The 23,862-nt window shown below is 35.5% G+C and overlaps 1 protein-coding gene across 3 annotated transcripts in view; it reads right to left on the bottom strand.

The window, feature by feature from the left end:
- SEMA3E (semaphorin 3E) overlaps nucleotides 1-23,862 on the bottom strand; it is a 236,695-nt gene that overhangs the window by 85,742 nt on the left and 127,091 nt on the right. For all 3 annotated transcript variants that reach the window (XM_072791345.1, XM_072791348.1, XM_072791346.1), the window contains exon 2: nucleotides 16,110-16,270. In XM_072791345.1, coding sequence (XP_072647446.1) covers nucleotides 16,110-16,270 — 161 coding nt within the window. The remainder of the gene's footprint in view (nucleotides 1-16,109; nucleotides 16,271-23,862) is intronic.

Here is a 23,862-nt window from a genome sequence, read left to right as displayed (position 1 = left end):
TCTCTACAGAATTTCTACACACCTTTTGACAGTTTTGTTCTACATTATCTTTTCAAACAGGCTTGAAGGTAAAGATAGAACTTCCCTCCAGGGGAAATGAAAGACTAGCTTCCTGACCAGGATAATAAAGAGAATGTCTCCCTCCAGACAAAGGTTGAATAGGTTTGCTAATGTACCCCTTGTGAGATTTCATATTTCCTAAGCTTGGGTTCATCAGGCATAACACATACGCACTCTGTGTGCAGCATCATACCTGGTGATGCTATGCATCACCCCCTGTGGGACTTCTGAGGGCAAAGCAATTGCTGGAAACATGATGGCCATGCTGCATGCAATGCTGTGGCTAATAGAGTTCTTTGTTTCTGACCCATGAGTCTCATGTCTTCTGGCAGCATCTAGGACATGGTGACAGCTAACTTGCTGTCTTACAAGTGAGGCAAAATCTCAGACTCTCTACAGTTATGCCACCAACGAAACATAATATATTTTGTCATAGTGAATACAAAAAATGGCATTTCTCAAGATTTTCAGGATCTGTATTGTTTTTAGTGGCAAGTGGAATCATTTCAATTGCACTAGAAAAGAAAAAAATCATTCCTCCAGGCATATTGTATAAAGTATTTCACAATAAAACCTTTCCTAATATCTTTTTAAATAAATAATATTTATTTCTCCTTTGATCCTCTATATTGTTCTTACTTTCTGTATTAGGATTGTATTACAATTTGTGTACTTAAGTCTCATATTAATCTGTAAGTTATAGAGAGGAGGGCAATGTCTTACTTCTGTATCCCTACCAATGCACAACCCAACCTGGCACAATGCCTTCTGCGTGGTTACTGCTTATTCAATGTCTGTTGATTGACTTCTATCAATCACTACATCTTTTTAACATTCTTTGTAAAGTCCATCCACAGTAAAATTTCAGAGATAAACTTCACTGGCATGAAATTGCTGTAACCAGTGGCAAAGGAATGAGACAAGTAGCAATTTGGGGTTTAATCAGAGAGGGAATTCTGTAGGATGTTAACAAAAATTTAGACTTTGAAAGACTGGTGGGATTTCTGAAAACAGAGGAAAAGGATCTTGACCAGATCACTTTGAGAGGATGGGAGAGATGCAGAAGGTTAAATTATGAACACTTACCACTACGAAGTCCAATACACAGGAACTCTTTCCAAAACAATGTCATTACAGATTTACTCAAGTTTTGTGGGTTTTTTTTTTTTATATATAACACTTAACAGGCTCAGGATAGCATTCAAATGTTCATTCATGTGAGAAAAGATAACATAGCTCCTGAAAATGGAGTTATTTTAAAGCCATCATGCACAAATATCCTGACAAGATAGTAAGAAAAATTATTTTCTTCATTTGTTGTGGAAATCAGGATGTATTGTGGTTCTGCTCCAGAGTTTATCATCAACAAAAGCCCATCAAATTAAGCTATTTGTTCTGCCAAAAACATTTCTTAAAGGCAGTTAAACAACAGGGTGTAATGCTATTTCCAAATTTTCTATTCCAAGAAGGAATTAAAAGCAAAAGGTTAAATACACATCATTTCATCACAATATTCCTATATTACAATTTAATTGTTCCAATGCACATTAATGGTCAACTTACTCCTCTTGCACATCTCAAAGGAGGAAAATAAAATAAAATAAAAATTAAATTACAAAGCATTTTTTCTGGGCTCCCTGTTGAGTCTCATAATTATGTTACAATTAAGGATTTAACAACTTACTATTACAAGATGTTATGACACTCAGAGATTTAGGGAAGTAAAAACGAATCCAAGAAGAAGAGACAATTTAACTCTCTAAAAAAAGATTTCATTTTTAAATAAATAAGTAAAATGATCCAGTAAATCTCCCTTCATGGAATATATTTAACTGCCTTAGACAATATTATAATTTCATCTAATATATCCTCTTTCTCATTCTATTATTTTAACAAAAATGTTTATTTATATTTTACTTTTTCTTTCTACATTTTACATCTATGCACAGTATCAGTGTCCATCAATGTATATGTTAACTATGTGTCCTATAAATATCATGAAAAGAAAATATATTTTGAGTATAACACATTAAAAGAGTTCTAATGGTTTATAAATGGTAGTCTTTAACCCGACATCATTTTTAGTGTTTATGCTTTTATACTTAATTATAATGACTGTCATTATTCAAGTAGTTTATATGCCAGAATTATAATCTTTTGAACTATAAACAAGATTTGTATTTGAAATGTTTATACTCCAAAGCATTTGAACTAGAACAATATTATTACTACAAGAACATTATTGGCCTGATGCATGCCCTTTTTAATGGATGAAATTTACTCAACTGCTAACATTAATGTGAAATACCATCTGCCATTTATAGGCGAATTATACTTTAATGCCTTTTTCCACTCAGTAAAAAAATTAAATTCTAAAATATAAGAATTTCTTTTACTTTTGATGTAATAAAGTGGAATAAATGGGAAAAATGTAAATACTTTTAAAAACAGAAGTATCTAAGAGAACTATATGTACAGAATTCAAATCAACTAATTTACTATTAGCTTAAAATAAGAGTGGTGAGAATAATTTTAGGAAAATAGCCTGAAATTTAGAAACTTAGAGAAAAAGTATGAATAATGCTAAATTTAAAGTTTATTACTAATATGGGATAGTCTATGAAGTGCCATAAAATATAGCTTAAATATATATCTACTTTTGATTTATTTTTCTTTTCTTTTTTTAAAAAATATTTTTATTTATTCGTGAGTGACACACAGAGAGGCAGAGACACAGGCAGAGGGAGAAGCAGGCTCCCTGCAGGGACCTGATGTGGGACTCTATCCTAGGACTCTGGGATCATGACCTGAGCCAAAGGCAGATGCTCAACCACTGAGCTATCCAGGTGCCCCAACTTTTGATTTGTTTGGGAATGGTAAAAAACAAAACAAAACAAAACAAATTATGCCTCAAAATTTTATGCCTTAGTATTGTTATCTTTCAGAGAAAATTTTTTATTTGTTTTTCAGGAAATTTCAGTAATGCTCAACTCAACACAGATTACAAGGGACTGTAAAGACTGTAAATACAGCTAAACTAATCACTTACCACGGTTTAATACTGGAGTCCGTGGGGCTCTCAATCTTTGCCATAAGTAACCATAAGTGGGACACAGTTCCTCCTTATACTAGTCAGTAGTTTCTCTCTATCCTGTCACCAACTACTAACTACTTCACTAGTTCTTCACCATTAGTAAGGTAAAATGTGGTCATGCTAAGGGAGTAAGAACCAAGGGGAAAGAAACACCGCATAACAGAAGGCAGAGCTAATGGTATATGGTGAAGACCAGTTGGGAGAAGTGAAGTTCACACCAAAGCTGTACTCTGCTTCTCAATGGTATGATGCTGTGGAAAGAGCACAGGCCTCTCGACAGACAGACCTGGTTTTAAATTCTACCTGCTACTTACTGGCTTCATGCCTCTATTTTCCTCTACCTTCTATTTATCCAACATACTACTGCTAAGGTAACTGTACTAATTACAATTCTAGTGATGGTATGCACATATTCAGAATCCCCCACTGGCTCCTGCATTGCCTAGAGTAAGTTTCAAAAGTACAGGAAAAATTTCCAGGATCTGGTCCCAACCACATTTCCATTCTTAACTTTTACTCTGCACCCTACCTTCCACCATTCACATCCCCCCACTTTAACTATCTACTTTGGAGATTAGTTATTATTTTAAACAGCTCTAAAATTTCTGTTCTTTCCTTTATTCACTCTGTTCCCACTACTACTCTATACAAATTGAAATTCCGAATATCATTAACAGTCTAATTAATTAATTAAAAATATTTTATTTCTTTATTCACAGAGACACACAGAGAGAGACAGAGACACAGGCAGAGGGAGAGGCAGGCTCCCTGTGGGGAGCCTGATGTGGGATCACGATCTGAGCCAAAGGCAGATGCTCAACCAATGAGCCACTCAGATGCCCCTAACAGTCCAATTTAAATTATATCTCTCCTCCAGAAATCCGCAGCCCCCAGCTTTCATATGCTTACTTAGCATTGGATTTAAACATTTATTACAGTTTCATTTAGTTGTGCTATAAATGGCAAATGTGCATTATCTATCTTCTCCATTATATTGCAAATATTTAAGGGTAGAGACTGTTTTGTTCATTTGTTCATTCTTCATATCTCTATGTAGATTTCTAAAATGCAGTTGTAAAGCCCTAAAAATATGTAGGATTATTTTTCTTACTTATAGCAGCACATTAGAATTGTGTACTGAGGGGATCCCTGGGTGGCTCAGCAGTTTAGCGCCACCTTCAGCCCAGTGTGTGATCCTGGAGAGCCTGGATCGAGTCCCACGTCCGGCTCCCTGCATGGAGCTTGCTTCTCCCTCTACCTGTGTCTCTGCCTCTCTCTTTCTCTTTGTCTCTCATGAATAAATAAATAAAATATTTTAAAAAAAAGAATTGTGTACTGATTCTACGTCTAGTTTAGACAACAATCATGGTAGCAAATATTTAGGGACTATGTCTTAGGCATTTAATAATTAATGAATCCTCTCATAAAAGCTGTGAATTAAGTACTGTGATCACCTCTCTCTCACAGATAAGAAAACTGAGACATAGGGATGTGGAACAATTGGTCAGGATCACTCATCTCATAAGTGGGAGATTGGATACTAGAGTCCGTACAGGCTGGCTGCATACTCTTTGTTCTTTGCTATTATGTTCTGCTACTTTTCAAACAGTGTTATAATATCTATGAATTAAAACAGTTAAAATGAAATAAGAAGTAAAATTTATATGTTGGCTATTTTTGTTAACTTTCAAAAAAATTAACTATTGGTCAGCTGAACTTTATTCTAGAAATAAAACATTGATCAGAAAAAGTAAGGGCACACTTTCAGTAAATAAAGAAACACAAATACACCATATCTAATATTTCCTTAATGGTAAATTTAAACAAATTGTAATAAATGTGAATAAGGAAATAACATTTTTCTCATGGAATATAAAAAAATAGTACAAAAATGTTTTCAATAATTCTTAGATGCTATGTGAAAAAATTTCCCTTGTGTAATATCAAGAGGGATCTTTATTTTGATTACCAGTTTTAGTTTACTAATGAATATTATCATTACTCATGATTTTGAAAGGATACACATTATTAAAATGTTTTAAAGTCACATGAAAAGTTCTTTTAAATCCTGTTTAAAAAGACTGAATTACTAAATAATTGTGTAAATACTGGGTTGGCTTTTAAATGTTAAAAAATGGCAGTATGTTTTATAGGTATTTCTTTTTTTCCTCCTTTCCCGAGTTTATTTTTGATATTTCTAATATATCAGAATTTTCTATGAATTAACTCTAAAAATATCTTACCATTAATTTTCCATGTATTTATTTAAATCCTCTTAGACCTAAATCCAATTAAATTATATCAGTGATTAAAGTTCAAAAAACTATGCATCATGTGAAAATAGGATTTAATTCTGCTGAGTGTAAAGCTGCTAACCTGAGAATTTAATAATAACATATTAAACCGTCATGATCTCTTTTGGCTACATTTTGACTTTACAAGAAGTAAAAATTAATTGGGGTGGAAAATGTTTGTAGAAACATATACATTCCTTTTCAAATTATAGATTGGAAGCACTTCCTCAATACAAACTATAGTTTTAAAATCAAGCAGTAAGTACAAGAAAATTTAATGAGGAATGTTTTCAACAAATGAAAAATAAAAGCCAATTTAAACATGAATAGCCTTGAATTTCCATGTTTAGAGCCCTATCGCAACTTAGAAACTATAGGATTTTATCATAAACAGATGCTTTTTAAAAGTGAGATACAGATCCAGGTTGTTTCTACAGGAAATCATGTGAAAAGTATCTGGCAAGATGATTTGTCCTTCCCTTTACACACTTTCTATTCATACTAATTCCCTGATCTTGTCATAGTATGACCAGAAACTCTCAAGATGTTTTAATTTTTTCACTCAAATTCTGGTTTCTCTAATTTAGTCCTTTTTTTTTTTTTTTTTACACCAAAAGCTTTAGAGAAAAATAAAAAGGAAAAGAGTACGTTTTAAAAAAAATTCTCTGGAAGTTGCGGATGAAATCAGAGTTTAAGAGGTCTCACATTATTTGTGGATTTTAGAGATCTTTGAAGAGAGCAATTTGTAGAAACTACTCTCTTGTGGCAGATGTGAGGTTCTCATAAAATAAAAACATAAGGTAGAACAAATGGAATTATAAAATTGAATTTATCACAGTGAATAGTAGGATTTAACACCTGTATTGATTTTTCTGAGTGTGAGTTAAAGGTGTTTTATGAATGTAATACAGATACAACAGAGCAGAATTTCATGGCAAAAGACTATTATTACATAGTCTGGAAAATGCTATTAAATAATTAATTTATAAAATAAAATCAGTCTCTAAAAAGACTAATATAGTACAGTAAGTCTGGTAAATGGTAAATTCTTATCTATTTCAAAATTGCAGTCTTATGTGTGTGTATAATCATAAAAGTTCTGATTATTACACATAAAACATTTATTTGGCATCACATATAGGACCAGTATTTCCTAAGGTTTACAGGGACACATAATGCTTCAGTATTTCACCATCCTAGATAAACATAACAATCATCTGGAGGCTGGTTTAAAATCCCCACTTCAGTCTGTGGGTGGGGCATCACAGCATAGATATTATTTACAATGTCCTCAGGTGTTATTAATGGGCAGCCAAACTAAAACTACTGCCACACTTATAAAACAGGATCCTACCTTGTTTGCCAGTGGGGAAGTGGGTAGGTGGTTGGTGGGGGTAAGGGTGGGGGTAGAAGGCAGACAAAATTAACCTAAAAGAAATTAGAGAATAATTAGTTTCATAGTGGTTCTGGCAATAAGTACAATGGGAATTGCAAGAGAGCAGACAATGAAGAGAACATATTGGATGATGTCAGGATTCACTACAGACACAGTTTCACTCTCTTATTGTCTATGTTCTTTGTCTACAACTTCAAACACGAATATAACACAGTACCTATCTGAAGGAGCTATCTTATAAATTAGACTGGCAAGTAAACAGCCAATTTTAATATAATATGAGAATCAAAATCAGACCAAAGATAAAGAAAGGGCTAGGAGAATCTTCTCTAAATCCAGTTTAGAAGAAAAGGAAGTGGCTTATAAAAAAAAGTAGGTATGTTTGAAGGCTAGTCCAGGGAAGGAGAGAGTATAACAAGAAGGGGATATTAAAGAGCAAATAGAGGTGCTCAGCATCACTTATCATCGTCATACCACATTGAGATATCATGTTACAACTGTTAAAATGGTTATTATAAAAAATAAAAAAATAAGTGTTGGTGAAGATGTAGGGAAGATGTAGCAGTGAGGAGGAAATGTCAACTGGTATAGCCATTATGGAAAATGGCATGGAAACTCCTCAAAAAATTAAAACTAGAATGACTATATGATCCAGCAACTCCATTTCTACTTGTATATCCAATGGAAATCAAAAGAGAATCTCAAAGAGATATCTGCATTCCCATGTAGCATTATTTACAATAGTCAAGAAATAAAACCAACTTAAGTGTCAATGGATGAATGGATAAAGATGTGAATATTATTCAGTCGTGATATAAAAGGAGATCCTGCCATTTGCAGCAACATAGATAACCCTGAAAGCATTATACTAAGTGAAGTAAGTCAGAAAGGGAGGTGGGGAGATGGAGATGGGAAGATTTTTTTTTTAAAGATTTTATTTATTTATTTGAGAAAGAGTAAGAGAGAGAGAACAATGAGGGAGAAGGAGAAGCAGACTCTTTGCTGAGCAGAGAACCTGATGTGGGTGGGGCTCCACCCAGGACCTGAAGATCATGATCTGAGCCAAAGACAGACACTTAACTGATGGAGCCACCCAGATTTCCCTAGAGATGGGAAGATGTTAATCAAAGGGTACAAACTCCCAGTTACAAGATGAGTAAGTCCTGGGGACCTAATGTGCAGCATGATGATGATGATTAATACTGTATTATATACTAAAAGTTAAGTGCTAAGACAGTAAATCTCAAATGTTCTCACTACAAAAAAGAAATTGTAACCCTGTGACATGATGGATATGTTAGCTGACACTAAGGTGGTAGCCTTTTTGCAATTTATAAATTTATCAAATCAACATGTTATCCACCTTAAACCTACACAATCTCATGTGTCAATTACACCTCAATAAAGATGGAAAAAGTGAAAATAGAAGTGATCTGTTAGCAATATATTAGTGTAGACGAGACTGAAAAGGTAGATACGAGTAGATCACAAGGATCTCTAACTTTGCAAAAATGAAAACTTTATTCTTACTCAAAAATTTTAGAATGTTTTATAAGATAAAAATTATAGAGCAAGAATAACTATGTTAACCATGTTAACTATGGCCTGATTTCCTGAGTTCAGGAAATGCACCAGCTTCAATTGAAAAAAAAATCATCATTATTTAGTTGTATAATCTCCAATTGAAATTTAGCACCTCTATCATGTAAATGTAAGAAATAAATTACAGTAGTATTAATATCCATTGTTTAATAAGCAAGAGAAATACTAGATATTTTATTTTTTAAATATTTATTTATTTGAGAGAAAGAGAGCGTGTGCAAGTGGGGCGAAGGGCAGAGAGAGAATCTCAAACTCCCCACTGAGCCTGAAGCCTGTTATGAGGCTCAATCTCACAATCCCGAGATTATGACCTGAGCTGAAACCAAGAGTTGGATGCTTTATGAACTGAGCTCCAAGAAATAACAGATATTTTAATATTACCTTAGGGTTGTTACAGGTATCTCAAAATATTATTAACATTCATCATTAATTTGGAATTACAGTGCTGAAAAGACCAGTTGCTAGGTCTTATTACTTAATATTCAAATTAGGAAGCTACATGCTTTCATACTACAAATTATTATTCTTGTGGTGTGATAACTTTATTTCAATATATTTATAATTTGCTGGCTTTTTCCAATATTTTACTTAGTAATCCTACATAATGGTTTTTTAAAAGATTTTATTTCAGAGAGAGAGAGAAAGAGAGAGAGCATGTGCAAGCATGAGCACGAGGAGGGGCAGAGGGAGAAGCATACTCCCTGCAGAGCAGGGAGCCCAATATGGGGCTTGATCCCAGAACCCTGAGATCATGACCTGAGCCAAAGGCAGATGCTTAACCGACTGAGCCACCCAGGTGTCCCCTACATAATGATTTAATACATTTAAAGGTCCATAGACTTGACCAGACTGCCTAAGAGATCCATGATACACAAGAAAGGTTATGAACCCCTAACAAAATTATATTTGTTGCTAATTTTATAGAAAGAGGAAATGATAAGGTATAAAAGATAACCAATCCTTAAGCAAAGTCAACAGGGTAGGATACAGAGCATGGGTAAAAGGGATGGCACGTTGTGAAAGGAGAAAGAGCACTCCCCACTTTAACAAGGAAGGCAGTAGAAAAGTCACACAGAAGTAGTGGACTTGGTGATAGGAGAGAAAGGATCCACCTGTTTGATGGTTTCTATTTTCTAATAAAGTTAAAAATTAAGATTAGTCATCTTCCCTGAAGAGATCATCAGGGCTAATCCATTGTGACACATCTCTATGCGGTGACTGTGCACCCCACGGGAAGCAGTGACACTCCCTTACCCAAGGAGATCAATAATCAATGGCTGGACTCTTATCCCCATAAAGTTCTATGCAGCTCCCAGTCTGACTCTGCCCTTCCAAACTTTTCAAACACTTCCATTAAATCGTCTCAAATGCCTACTCTGTCTTTAGCAAAATCCACTGTCACTTCTACTTCTTTTTCTAGTGCTCCTTTAGCTTCCTGCTTTAATTAAAATCAGCTTGTCCCCTGAAACTGTTGTTTCTCTACCAGTGGTATCTACTGGTAGTGGCTTTTTTTACTCTAAACCCACATTAAGAAAGATGTTTTAATTGATTCTTCTGGCCCGTTCCTAATACTTTTCACTCTAAATTCATCTACCAAATAAAAATTTAAAACCAAATAGTAAACATAAAACCCTTGCTGCTTTGAAGCTCATGTGATCACAACCATACCACCTGCTACCCCTCCATGTAATCAACCACCATCATCCTCTGTCAGGTACTCCTCCGTGGAAAGATTACTGTCTTTCTTTGCATAGGGATGAATCATCCCCTATCACTCTAGCCAACCGGTGCTCTATCCTCTGATATTTCAATGGTATGGTCCTTGAAATCGATCTCAGCCACACACTCTGTTGGTGCTCCTCTAGCTCTCCACAGTCTACTATGGAGCCATTCGCCACAATTGGCTATTGAGCCTTGAAACATGACTAGTGGGAATTTTGTATAGGTGACATATCACTTCCCCAGAAAATCTTTTTCTGACCACCCTACCAAATATAGCAACCCCTTTACTCTTGCCTCCCTAACCAGGATTATTTTTCTCCATAGGACTTATCACTGTCTGATATTTTAGTATGGTATTTTTTGGTCTGCATATTCTAATCTTTTACACTGTGTATGTCCCTGCTTCTGAAATAAAATTTGGGTTATGAAAATAATAAAGTAAAATCAAAAACAAAAGTGCTATTATAGTTGCAAAGACATTGAGGTCTTGGGTGGGGATAAACAAATGAATCAAGGGAAGACTGCTGAAAATATATGGATTAAAGAGACCAAGAGGAAAGGGTTTGGAAGATGTGTGTATCACCAGAAACTTAGACACTGCTGGAGAGTGGGACTTTATGTAACTGCTTTCTGCCTTGGGAGAGCATTATCTTGTACAAGTGAACATCATCAGCAATTAACCTGTAACAGGCAACAGCCAGAATATATGTCCTGGGGGCGTTCCTGCAGGAATGTGTAGAAGATACTTACTACAGTAATCACAGAAATATCAATAAAGCAAAATCCTGGGTACCACCCAACTGTCCTTTTGACAGGTAACGGGTAAACTGTGCTATATTCATATGATGGAATGTATTACATCCCAGTCAAAGTGACTAATAAGAGCTTATACATAGCTTCTAATGTGTGCGATGCATACTTCTTGGTCCTTTACTTCCATTAACTCATTTTTGCCCTCAGAGAAGACTAACATTTCCCCTTTCACAAATCAGGAAATAGAGGCAGAAAGGGGTTAAGGAATTTGCCAAGTGTTCTAAGTGTAGAGGCAGGATTGGAACCTAGAAATCTAATTTGTGGTCCTAATTCACTAATCTAGTTTCACAACAAAGGATTCTAACTGCAAGGAAGATGACTGAATCTAAGAAATAATACTCAAAACATTTATTATAACAAGTTTTAAAATAAAAACACAAACAGACAGACATAAAATATGGGTAGTAATCACTTCTATAGAGCAGGAGGCATGAAGAGGGGAAAACAGTAGCTGCCTCGACAATGGGATTGGTGATATTCTCCTTGAGTTGAGTGGTGGACTCACTGGTGTTGATTTCATTATTATGCTTTCTAGCATGTTTACATTATTCTTTTTACATATTATTTTGTGCATCAAATATAACATTTCAAAAGATATTAAAAGCTAAGAAATAAATACAATGTGAGAAAATAGAGAAAATGGGCTTTGGCTACTCTCAAGGTACCTGATCTAAGGGATCTAAGAGGGATTTGGTATCACATGGATATATATTTAGGGGGGGTGTTCTATGGTGGGCTCCGGATCCTGTTATAGAATGATGGGCTAGTCTCAGTGATTTGACCTCAGCAATTCTGCCTCCCAAGGCGTGTCTGGTAATATCTGGAGATTTTTCGATTGGCATGACTGAGGGGCGACTTCAGCTGGCATCTATTCCATGGAAGCCAGGGACAGCTAAACAGGCTATAGTGCACAGGATACCCCTTTCCCCAGCTTAGACCTATTCGTAATGCCAATAGTACTGGTAGGTTAAGAAACCCAGAGATAGATAAAGCAAAGCAGGAGAGATTAAAAATATAACAGGTAAAAAATTGAGGGAGCAAGGTCCAGAAAAGGTGTGAGGAAAGCCTGGCCCAGAGGCAGACACACAGCATCTTTGGAGCTTGGAAACCACTAAGGCACCTTCATTCTCAAGTCCATTCCTTTAAACAGAAGGTGCGTAGAGTAGATCTAGCTTTAATTCTGCTGTTACTGAAAACAAACACAAAAGTTCAATTTGAAGTTTCATTGCTAATCATTTTGTGGAAATAGGAAGGGAAAGTACAAAACAAAACATAAAAACAATGCAGGTGAGGTGAAGTTACCTCAGAGCCAATAAAGCTTAAGCCTCAGGACTCCTTACTGGTACTTGCCCCTTTTGTGACCTGAGGAAGGATCTGAGCAATTTGAAATTTATGTTTGAATGAATATATTTCCCGAAGAGGTTGCTAAACTGTATATACTTCAGGCCCCACAAAATGAGGATTTGCCCTTGAATGCAGCCAAGTTATTAAATTTAGTAATTTGTGTAGCTAACTTTCCTTGACCTCCTTGCGAGATGGTACCCTAAAGCTTCAATGGCCACAGATTATTCTATTTAGCTCCCTAAGATGCAGTTCATGCAACCCTACTACTTTCCTGGACCCTTATAGAGTCTTCACTGGTCATTTCCTCTACAAAGCCTGTCTTTCCAGTATTACAGGCCTAAGGATACAATTAGGCCAAACAATAAAGGGAAAATAAGTAGGTGATTCAATTTCCTCTACTCTAAAAGGGAATCACATTAATGTGGGAAGCTGATACCTCCTGGTCTTAGCTCCACATAGGAAACAACAGCTGAGGAAAATCATTAGGAGATTTTGTGTACATAAGAATCATCTAGAAAGCTTGCTCTAAATGTGGATTCCGGGGACCAACTCCATGAGAGTTATATGATCCTGACCCAAAGATACCAATTTAAAAACCACTTTCTTAACGCAAAGATTCTTTTTTTTTTTAAAGATTATTTATTTATTTATTCGTAGAGATGCAGAGAGAGAGAGGCAGAGACACAGGCAGAGGGAGAAGCAGGCTCCATGCAGAGAGCCCGATGTGGGACTCCATCCAGGGTCTCCACGATCACGCCCTGGGCTGCAGGCGGCGCTAAACCGCTGCGCCACCGGGGCTGCCCAACGCAAAGATTCTTAATCTTCTGGGTGCCCCATCTCTTGGAGGATCTTTCCATATTCACATACTTAAAATTTTAATATAGGGATTTCACTAGTTTATTATAGCTGTAGTATAACAAAATTCCATGGACTGGGTGGCATAAACAGCAGATATTTGTTTTATCATAGCTCTGGATGCTACAAGTCCAAGATCAAGGGTGTCGGCAAAATCGGTTCTTTCTGAGGCTTCTCTCTTTGGCTTGTGGATGGCTACCTTCTAGCTATACTCACATGGTATTTCCTTTGTAGACACGCATCCCTGATGTTTCTTTGTGTGATCAAATTTCTTCTTTTTATAAGGACACCAGTCAGACTGGATTAGGGCCCACTCTAATGGCCTCACTTTAACTTCATCATTTCTTTAATGGTCTTTATTTCCAAATACAGTCATACTTGAAGTACTGGGGGTTAGGGCTTAAACATATGAATTTGGGGGACATTCAGTCCGTAATAGAGATTGTTCTATGGATTGGATACTTAGGATCCCAAGCCTAGATATTCCTTCACAGAAAATCAGAGCAAAAAAAGAAAAGAAAAAGAATCAGAGCATGCAGATAACCTAACTGAGAGAAAAAAGAAGAAAGCCATATGATAAACATCACAGTTAGTGGGGGAAAGAGGATCCAAACAGAAAGAAGAAAAACCATTGAATTTATAAGGAGGAGGTCATAGATGATCTCAGAGGCCATGTATATGTACGTATATATGTGTGTCCAATATAAATACTATATATATGTTACATATATAAAGAGATATTGTGTCTTTAAGACCTATTGAGAAAATATAATTAAAGATGAAGTAAAAAAGGAAAGACTATGTGCTTCGGCTCCCTCTTGCAACTACTAAAATGATAATAAAGGACGTAATCCGAAGAGGACAAAACAAAACTTGAGTTGAAAAGCCAAAGAAACGTCAGCAACATTCTGGAAGTTCTATGACATATCAAAAGTGCTGACTGCCTTTGCACACTAGAAAAGCTGAAATCTAAATGCTTACAAGGTGAAGGGAGACAATAAGCAAGCTGATTCATGAAAAAGAACCTTAGAAATTCTCAGGAATTGGAAGTCTATGGTTCTTCTGAGAATAAGAATTGCATAGGTATGGGTGAAATCAGGAGAAGTGGTCCAAAGTTAGTACAATAAACAAGCCACAAAATTGAGGGAAAGAGAATCAAGATGTAAATGGAAAGAAGAAACATTTTAAAAATAATATTTTCCAGACTTAAGGCCATGAAGTCTCCTATATAAGGCCTAACACAGAAGAGAAAAGATCAATTCTAAGAGAAATTTGAGAAAAATTTAAAACACAGAAGCACTTGAGGGTGAAGATAACGGGGATACGATGACAGGAAACAGATTACATACAAAACTGAAATTAGAAAGGCATCAACTTCTTACTGGCTACACTGAAAGTCTTTAAGCAATAGAGCAATAGCCTCAAAATTCTGAAGCAAATGATTTTCATTCCAGAATTTAATACATATCAATTATATGTAAAGAGTGAATAATAATATTTTCAAACATAAAAGACTCAGGATTTTACTTTGTATCCATCTTCAAGAAGCAACCAGAAGGTACATTTCAGTAAAAGGTCATAAAAACTCATAAAGAAGACTGCAAGTGAGTGGTAGAGGGGATGCTCAAGGATAATGGTGAAGTTAAACTGTGGAATAGTAACAGAACCAGAAAGGATATCTCTAGTTTAAAAATCAAAAACTTGGAACTGCTGGAGACTGAGAGGAGGAGAGGAAGTATAGTAAAAGTTTGGTGTTTGTTGAAAAATTAGGGAAAGTAATATATAAAATCTAAGCCAAAAGGAAAAAAGAAGAGATTAGTATTTAATCCCAGAGGGGGCATAAAAAGAAGTGTGATCTATTTTCCTAATTACGCTAATGTAAATGGTTGCTACTTAACTAAAAATTATGCTACAGCTAAATTGGGACGATGAGGGGATGGATACCTGGGGGCTTCCCATGTACTGCAGAGATATTTTAGCTATAGTACTGCAAGAAAAGAATACTAAAATCCTCATTTTCCTTAATAGAAAGTCAACAGATATTGTCTAACATCAATGGTATCAAGAAAGAATAGCATACAAATGTCACTTAGAAAAATGGAGGTAAGAATCAGAAGAAATAACAAAAGAGTTGAAATAATTTTCTGTAGGGATTAGCAACTGGCAGAGATGAAAAGGTGCTGCTTTTTATCATAAATTTTTTTGTGACTTAAAAAATATGGACATCGATCATTTTGTCAAACATAAAAATAAATGTGTGTTGTCAAGAAAATGTATTATGTAATAGATACATTTATGCCAAAAATACTATTGTCTAAATATTTCTCCATGTTTAAGGTTGATTTGCGTCTGAAAAAAATTTAGCTCAACTTAACCCTGTAGAAGCAGTGACTCTAAGTACTATCTTCTCATCATGGTCAACCCTTGGTTAAAATGTTGGGCACTTGCCTATTTTAATATACTTTAATCCACCACATTTAAGGAACATCCCCCTGAGTTGGTGATCCTACCAATAGAACATCACGGGTTAGTTAGAGCAAGGTCACACATCCATATTTCTTTAGGCTGGGCTTTTTGTAGTTATAAAGCCTAGAGGGATTGCTGGTAGAAACATGTTCCAAATCCAGGTCTCAGGACAATGGATGTGGTGACGAGGGCCATCATGCAAAGAGCAATGTCAAACACACCAATCCAAAGCCCTCTAGGAATACAGAGATCAGCAGTGTGCTAGAAAAGTTCATTCTTGATCATTTATAAACTTTTCTCAAAATTATTTCATTTTTAATGACTATCTTATTTCTTTCAATAAAATAATCACTCAGAATATTAAAATGGCCAATAATCAAAAACCAATTCCAGTAACACCATGCAAGAAATTACTCCCTCTTCCCTTTTCTTTCCCTCCTGACACAGTCTGATGCTTCCATACCTCTCGATAGCCATTGCTGATTTGTTCCAAGCTGAGAGAATATACAAGATCCTTGCCTCCCACAAAGAGTCTCTCCTGATATTCATCCAGCAGCATTGCATGGAGATCAAGAAACCCAAAAGGGCTGTGAAAGATTGATGTTCGATTTAGGTCCAAGAGTTCTGAAATGTAAAAGAAAATGTTAGCTAAACAAAAGGCAAAATACAAATACCTTCCTAACACTTTTATATTGGCTCTATCGTCATACCTACTGGAACTATGTAGTTAACATTCATTTTATCTTAAATATAAATATAAATATAAAGCCTTCAGAATTTATTATACAAAAGATTAAAAATATGCAGTGCATTAACAATAGTGTATTGTATAGGTGAAAGCTGCTAAAAGAGTGTATCTTGAAAGTTTTCATCACAATAAAAAAACTTCTATGTGATGTCATGGATGTTAACTAAACTTACTATAGTAGCCTATTTATGATATGTACCTATATCAAATCATGTGCATTTAATCTTGCTAAAATTAGAAAAACTAAAAATGAATTTTTTAACAAGTGTAATTAAGAATACACTTCAGTGTGCACAAATTAAAATCTTTATAAGTTTGTAAATCTAAAAACTTCAATTCAATATGTAAGTTAAATATCCTATGTTTTTAAATACAGAAAGAATTAACCTTCATGATTAATTGTGGGAAAGTGCTTTGTGGGAAAAGTTATTTTACTGTGAATTTTATTTTATTTATTTTTTATTGTGAATTTTATATTCACTTCTCTGTGTACAATAAAAATTCCAAATCTACAAAAAAAAATCTTCTAAAAGTGTGTCCATTTAATTGCAGATGAAGACCAACTCACAAAACAAATGTCTCCACTTGATACCAGTTTTGAAAGTCACATCCAAAATCCAATTGTCCGTGTCTGGAACCTCTCAGGTTGTTAATACAATAGGATAAAACATGACAGCATTCATTCAGCCAGGACAACCGACAAAACTGGTGGGATCTCTACTACTGGGATCTGGGATCATGTTATGTATTTGTGCCTACAGCAGGAATCACAAATTATTTGTTTCAACTAATATATGTATAATCTTAGGAAGTCACAATCTGACTCACCACTCGTGTGTATATCGTATATCTGTTTGGTGGCTGAAGGTATTTAACTGCATATGGCAGTTCAGTACTGGAGCTTGGTAAGCGACCTATGACCTGAAGAGGTCCCTTGGGAAATACAGACTAGTTAGAAGGGCTTCATTTTCCAAAAGTCAAAGCGTGATGTATCTGACAGAGAATGGGGAATACTGGTGACCAGACACTAAATACAGAGAGTGGCATGAAATGCAGCAAATCTATACAGCAGGTGCCCGCGCTGCCTCTGAGAGGAGGTGAAAGACCTTTTCCCTCTCTATTAAAAATGTATTGGGGGCATCAGGGTGGTAATGGTTAAGCATCTGCCTTTGGCTTCAGTCATGATCTTGGGGTCTTGTGGAATCAGGGGTCCTGGGATCAAGCCCCAAACCAGGCTCCCTGCTTGGCAGAGAGTCTGCTTCTTCCTCTGCCCTTCCCCCTGCTCATGCTCGCTCACTTGCTCTCTTCTTCTCTCTCAAATGAATGAATGAATGAATGAATGAATGAAATCTTTAAAAAATGTATTCACTGTCTATATCTCTACTCTGAAACTGTAGATGCCCAAGATTCTGTGGAACAGGGCTAAGTTTAAGCCTTTAGTTTAATACACCTGAAATTAATGTAATATTGGGTGTCAAGTCTACTCAAATTGAAAAAAAAAACACATTAAAAACTCCTCAGTTTAAAATAAGCAATACTGCTAAAATCAAAGTATCTCTAGTAAAGGTAAAACTAATGATATTGAGTCATTTGACTCTTCCCCTAAATAGAAAATCGGAGAACAAGTTTTGAGCGAGATACGCAAAGAGTAATAAGGTGCTTTATCTGGGGAGGGGGAAACCAGTTTGAGAGATTAGGGTTTCTGAATCCTGGAAGACAAGTTTTTTCTCGTTTAGAAATTTTGTCAAGGTCAAATCATATTGTTTTCCTTCCTTGCTAGGTATCCATCAACAGCAAGAGATGCACACTTTAGGGATTCAATACCATAACAAAAATATGGATTCACACTGTCGACTGCCATTACACCTTGTCTTTACATATGATATGGTTTTTTATTAGGGCTGCTAAATGGACTCTTCCAGAAAAGGTTCCCCAGTTATTCCAATAGGTTGCTAAAATTCTCCAAGTTTTATGTACAGTGAAGGATGCAATTAAAAAAGAATGGTTACACATTATCTAGAATTAACAGGTCTCTAAACCAAACATAGTAAGGTCCAGAGTTTGGATGATTAAGTTTGCTGGAAAATAAGATGAAGTGACGAAAGGAATAAAATACGAGAGCATATTCTAAAGTGTTGCCATAGTGGAATCGTCTGTGCCCATATTAAAAAGTCTGAATTGAAATGAAAGACAGCCCAACCCGTAAAGGAGGCACTCTGCACATCAACTCCATCCAGCGATCACCTTACTTATTTCCCAGGGAGGTCAGAAGGGCCTCACCATCCGGGTACACACAAAGAGAGACAGACACTAGCAGGTACTTGTTTTTATGACTTATCAATTTCTGCTATACTTACTATAATTCCAATAGCCTAAAGGTGGTAGTTCCTATTTTTTTGTAATAAGAGAGACTGATTACTGACTCATCAATCTTATTTTATTCTGGTATATCACCTTTTATTCGACCCCTCTGCCCAGCTCTGTGGCCAAGTCTATCCCATGATATCACAAAGCTACACTTATGTTCCCATGGAGAAATCATTTAGAAAATGTGAAGAGAAAAAACTGAAATGTGGGTTCAACAAATGCAAAATTCTTTAAATATTCATTTCTGATGGCCTTTACATTTATCTTGTTTTTCCTCCCCACAACAATGAATAGCCACAGAGTAACAGTGTGAATTACCACTGTCCTGGGGCACCTGGGTGGCTCAGTCCCTTAAGAGTTCCACTCTTGATTTAGGTCCAGGTCAAGATCTGTCCCTCTCCCTCCCCCTCTGCCCTTTCCCCTGCACTCACTTTCTCTCTCTCTAATAAATAAATTGCATCTTAAAAAAAAAATTACCACTGTCCTTTATTTTACTGATAGAGAAACCCAGGTGCCCAGAAATTAAATAACCATCCCATAGTCATACATTGTTATAACAAAAAATCACTCAAATTACAAAACAACTATGAGAATTAAAGTACAACAGATGTGTATATCATAACAAAAAGTCCTACAGACTGAGAATCTGAAGAGCCACATTCAAGTCTTAGCTTTGCCATTGATTACCTGAGTCACCTTGAACAGCCACTTAGCCTCTTTACTGGTTGATGGTTTCTTTACATGTTAATCACTACTCCACATTCAAAACTCTTTGTCTTTGACTAAACTGCATTTCTAAAGCAGAGGTCATAAAAACATTGTAAAAAAATAAACTCAACACACAGATATTTTAGAGATTCTTTCAAAGTACAGCATAAAGTCTGTGTTTTGGAAGTTTAACAAATGGAAGGAGTATAATAAGCAAGTGTAAATATCACATGTACCATATTTAAGCTTGTCTAAAGGGATGTAGTTAAAATATTCATTTATGGCTTTTCATATATTTCAATGATTATAGGGTCTAAGAATACCTTTTTTTTAAGTAATAAGGAACTTTGGATCTTATTTTGATTTATTTATATTGCCTCAGAGGAAACTGCTGCCGAGATTTGTTTGGATACATTAAGCTGAATATCATATACATGCCTTAGGCAGTAAGCCAATAAATTTCACTTCACTTAAGAAGACACTTTCTAGAATAATTCCTGAAGTCACTTTATCTTTTTTAAAGTTTCAAGACCCAATGAACAGACAATAGTTTTCTTTAAACATTTTCACAAAATGGGAGAACTATATTGAGTTGCTTCTGCAACTCTCTACTTTGACCAGCACCATTCAACACCATAGTGCCAATCTCTGATTCCTAGGAAGTTTGGGCTTGTAGGTAGATACATTATTTCAGAATCATGATCCTGACCAAAATGTATCCATCTGATGGTTTATTTTTTTCTAATCAATTTCCACAGGCATAAATCCTGATTGTGATCCTTAATTTTCTCTAAGACCCAAACTGTCCCTGTGATTCTCCAATATCCTTGACTTCAAGTCAGGAAAAGTTAAAACTATCCATTAAAAAGAAAAATCCGTGTTTTAAATATATATCTCGAATAATGGACACAGAAGCATTCTACAATAGAAACATTTTTTAAAGGCTGTACATATTTACGCTTCAATACTAACTCCAATTTTCTACACTTATTTATTTAGCTTGCCTCTTCCCAAAAAGGATCTGAAATAACTTATACATTCAATTGAACTAACATATATAATTCTGAGGGGGGCATTATGTTTTCAAGGGTTATCAAGATAAAGGGGAAAATATGGAATAGTCCAGAATTAATTTTATTAACTGAAAGTCATTCTTTAACATCCCTATACATTGTTAAAGTGAATACCAAAATTAGCCCCAGACTTTCTAAACTTCAAAGTCAAAGTCACTATGACACAACAGAAAAACTGCATCGATCACTTAGGAATTTTGCTTGGTGTGATGGCTAATTTTATGTATCAACTTGACTGGATCAGGATTGCTTAAATATTTGGCTAAACATTGTTTCTGGGTATATCTGTTAAGGTGTTTCTGGCAGAGATGAGCATTTAATTGGTAGACCCACTAAAGCAGTATGGGCGGGTATCATCCCATGTTTTGCGGGTCTGTGTAGAACAAAACGTAGAAGAAGGAAGGACTCATGACTTATTTTTTCCTGCCTGTCCAATTAAGCTGGTTCTTGCCAGCCCTCAGACTGAGACTTACATCATGAGCTCCCTGGTTCTTATGCCTTCAGACTCAGACCAGCTTTTCTGACTCTCTGCCTTGCAGACATAAGACTGTAGGACTTCTCAACTTCTGTAATTGCATAAGCCAATACCCCACTGTATACATATCTCTTACTGGTTCTGTTTCTTTGGAGAACTCTGACTAATACACCTGGTATCAAGGACTAAGAGAAACTTCTCCTGAGGTCCTCTTAATGGCTAACTATGATGGACACCCAACATCACTTAAAAAAAAAAAAGGTATCAAGAGCCATGCCTCTGCATGTAATTATATGCCTCCATGCAAGCCACCTGAATTCATATCAGAGTACAATCTACCAAAAGTGACTTTATGGCCATGGGTGGCCGTGTTAGTAAGGACATTAGTGATTTCGATGAACAGAGATTAAAGAACTCAGGGTAATGTAGATCCAAGGATGGAAAACCAAGCCTCATAGTGAGGGGAAAACCAACAGGAGGAGCAGAAGTAATTTGTTTATTGAGAAATGGTGTATATTGGCTTCTTGCTTTTCTTAATGCCCTGCTTCAATGTACTGATTCTAATGGGTTTATTCATTTGTTTGCTCAAACCAAATAGATGTGCATTAGCCCCAATTGTATGACCATCCAGTTCCCATCCTACCACAATACGACAATAATTTTTGCATCTTTCAATTCAAATTCCCAAGGAAAATAACTTAATTGACTTAGCCAGTGTTCACAATTCATAAATTGCTGGTTTCCTGTAGACTGGATGCTTTGGGATCAATTAATCACTCACAGTCAAATGTAAAAGCCATGTGGTAAATGGTGTGGTCCCTATAATTATGGGGAATTCAGAGCTGTCATCATTAAGCACATGCACCAATGCCATAGACAAACCTAGTCTGTCTTTATTCATTAACAAATGTATAATAACAAATTCGTTATAATCTATATTTCCAATAGACTGAATAAGTTGACCTGTGGCTTAGAAACGTTCAATATAATTTTACCAATTTTTGAAGAATATCTTCAAATATGAAAATTTGGGTTTTTATCCTTCCTAATAATAACTGAATTGTTAAAGTCCTTCACTCAAGTGGAAAATGAACCTTACTGTCAGAAAAGCGAATAGTACTTCCATTTTTATTTTCTTTTGGGATAGGGAAATATTCGTCTATCTCATGCATATGAAGTTTCTAGGAATTAAACCATGCTTCATTTATAAAAAGAGCACTGTAAAAATAAAAGTAATTAATAAGACAAGAAGCAGTAAGGTTTGATGAATTATGGAATTCCAAGATTTAAAGAAAGAAGCAGAAACATAATTATTAGGGGAAAATTTAATGGAAAGTATTTAGTTAGAGCATAGATATAAAAACAGATTATTAATCTTTCAGTACACTGAAAAATATTTAAATAAAGAAGAAAAATGATCACCTCTATTCTGTAAAGAGACAGGACATAATAGATGGCAAAAAACGAGTTCATGTGCAAAATTTAACTTCATTAACTATATAAGGAAATAAATGTGAAAATATCATTTTAAAGGATATTTTTAAAAATTACAATAATCAGCAAAAATGAGGTTCATGGTATTGCTATTAGGACTCTTGTAGAGGCCAACATGACACTTTTATATTATAAAAATTTTTCTGTGAACATGTATTATTTTATTAAAAACAAAATTACATCCTAAACATAAAGGAAAGTTTAGAGAAATGCCTGCTTCTTTTATGCAACCAAATTTTCTCATATGTCCCAACATTGTTCCTCTCAGCCCTGACTCCCTGGGGGGTAATAACTGTTAATACCCATTGAGTAGTTATGTGTCATGTCTGTCTAAGCACTTGGCATTTATTATCTCTTGTAATCATGTGGCACGTCCATGAAGTAGGACCTACAACCATCCCCATCTTTTAGACAAAGAAAGAGGTTTTAAGAGATTTGGTGCACAACTAGGGTTGTTCAGTCATCGCTGGTGCCAAAATTTGCACAAGAGAAATTGAGTGAAGAGCTTCGCCATGAGAAATGCATGTAAGATGGAGCATCGATCACACCGTTTAGTCATCCTCCATTCTGGTCTCCAGACTCAATGAGCAAAAAGACTAACTTATTAAAAGCTTGTTCCTTACCAGCAAGGACTCCAACACCTATTCTAGATAAAATTCCTTGCAGAAACAACTAAGAAATATCTAGTCTATCAAGAGATTACAATGAGTCTGAAATCGAAAACATTTTTACAGAGTCTGATATAAATAAGATAAAATGGAAAATGGGGATCCCTGGGTGGCGCAGCGGTTTGGCGCCTGCCTTTGGCCCAGGGCGCGATCCTGGAGACCCGGGATCGAATCCCACGTCGGGCTCCCGGTGCATGGAGCCTGCTTCTCCCTCTGCCTGTGTCTCTGCCTCTCTCTCTCTCTCTCTGTGACTATCATGAATAAATAAATAAAATCTTTAAAAAAAAAAAAAAAAAAAGATAAAATGGAAAATTCTCCCAACATTGAATAGTTGGTGTTAATCCAAAAAACTCAATGGCAGCAACATCAACAGGAAAATACAGGTTAATATCAATTTTAAACTCCTTTAATTTGTATTTTATAAACTATTTCCAATAACTATAGAATTTTTCATGTTGTTGACTTGTCAACTGGTGACATTTTCCGCATCGTGCATCTCTTTTGAGAAAATTAAAATGTTTTTACTTAATTTACTACACAGTTGCAAGATGTATTGGACATTTTAAGGTACAGACTAAATCAAAAGAAACTCATGCAAGAAGCTTCCCTCTCTTGAGACTTTTTCCTCTTGTTAGTTTTCAAACCAGCACTTTAAATCATATGAGTGATTTTAGCTCCAAATT

The sequence above is a fragment of the Canis lupus genome, chromosome 21 (assembly GCF_048164855.1).
Source record: "Canis lupus baileyi chromosome 21, mCanLup2.hap1, whole genome shotgun sequence".
Lineage (NCBI taxonomy): Eukaryota > Metazoa > Chordata > Mammalia > Carnivora > Canidae > Canis > Canis lupus.
Note: the sequence above shows the minus strand (reverse complement) of the source record. Positions and strands in the feature narration are given on the sequence as shown.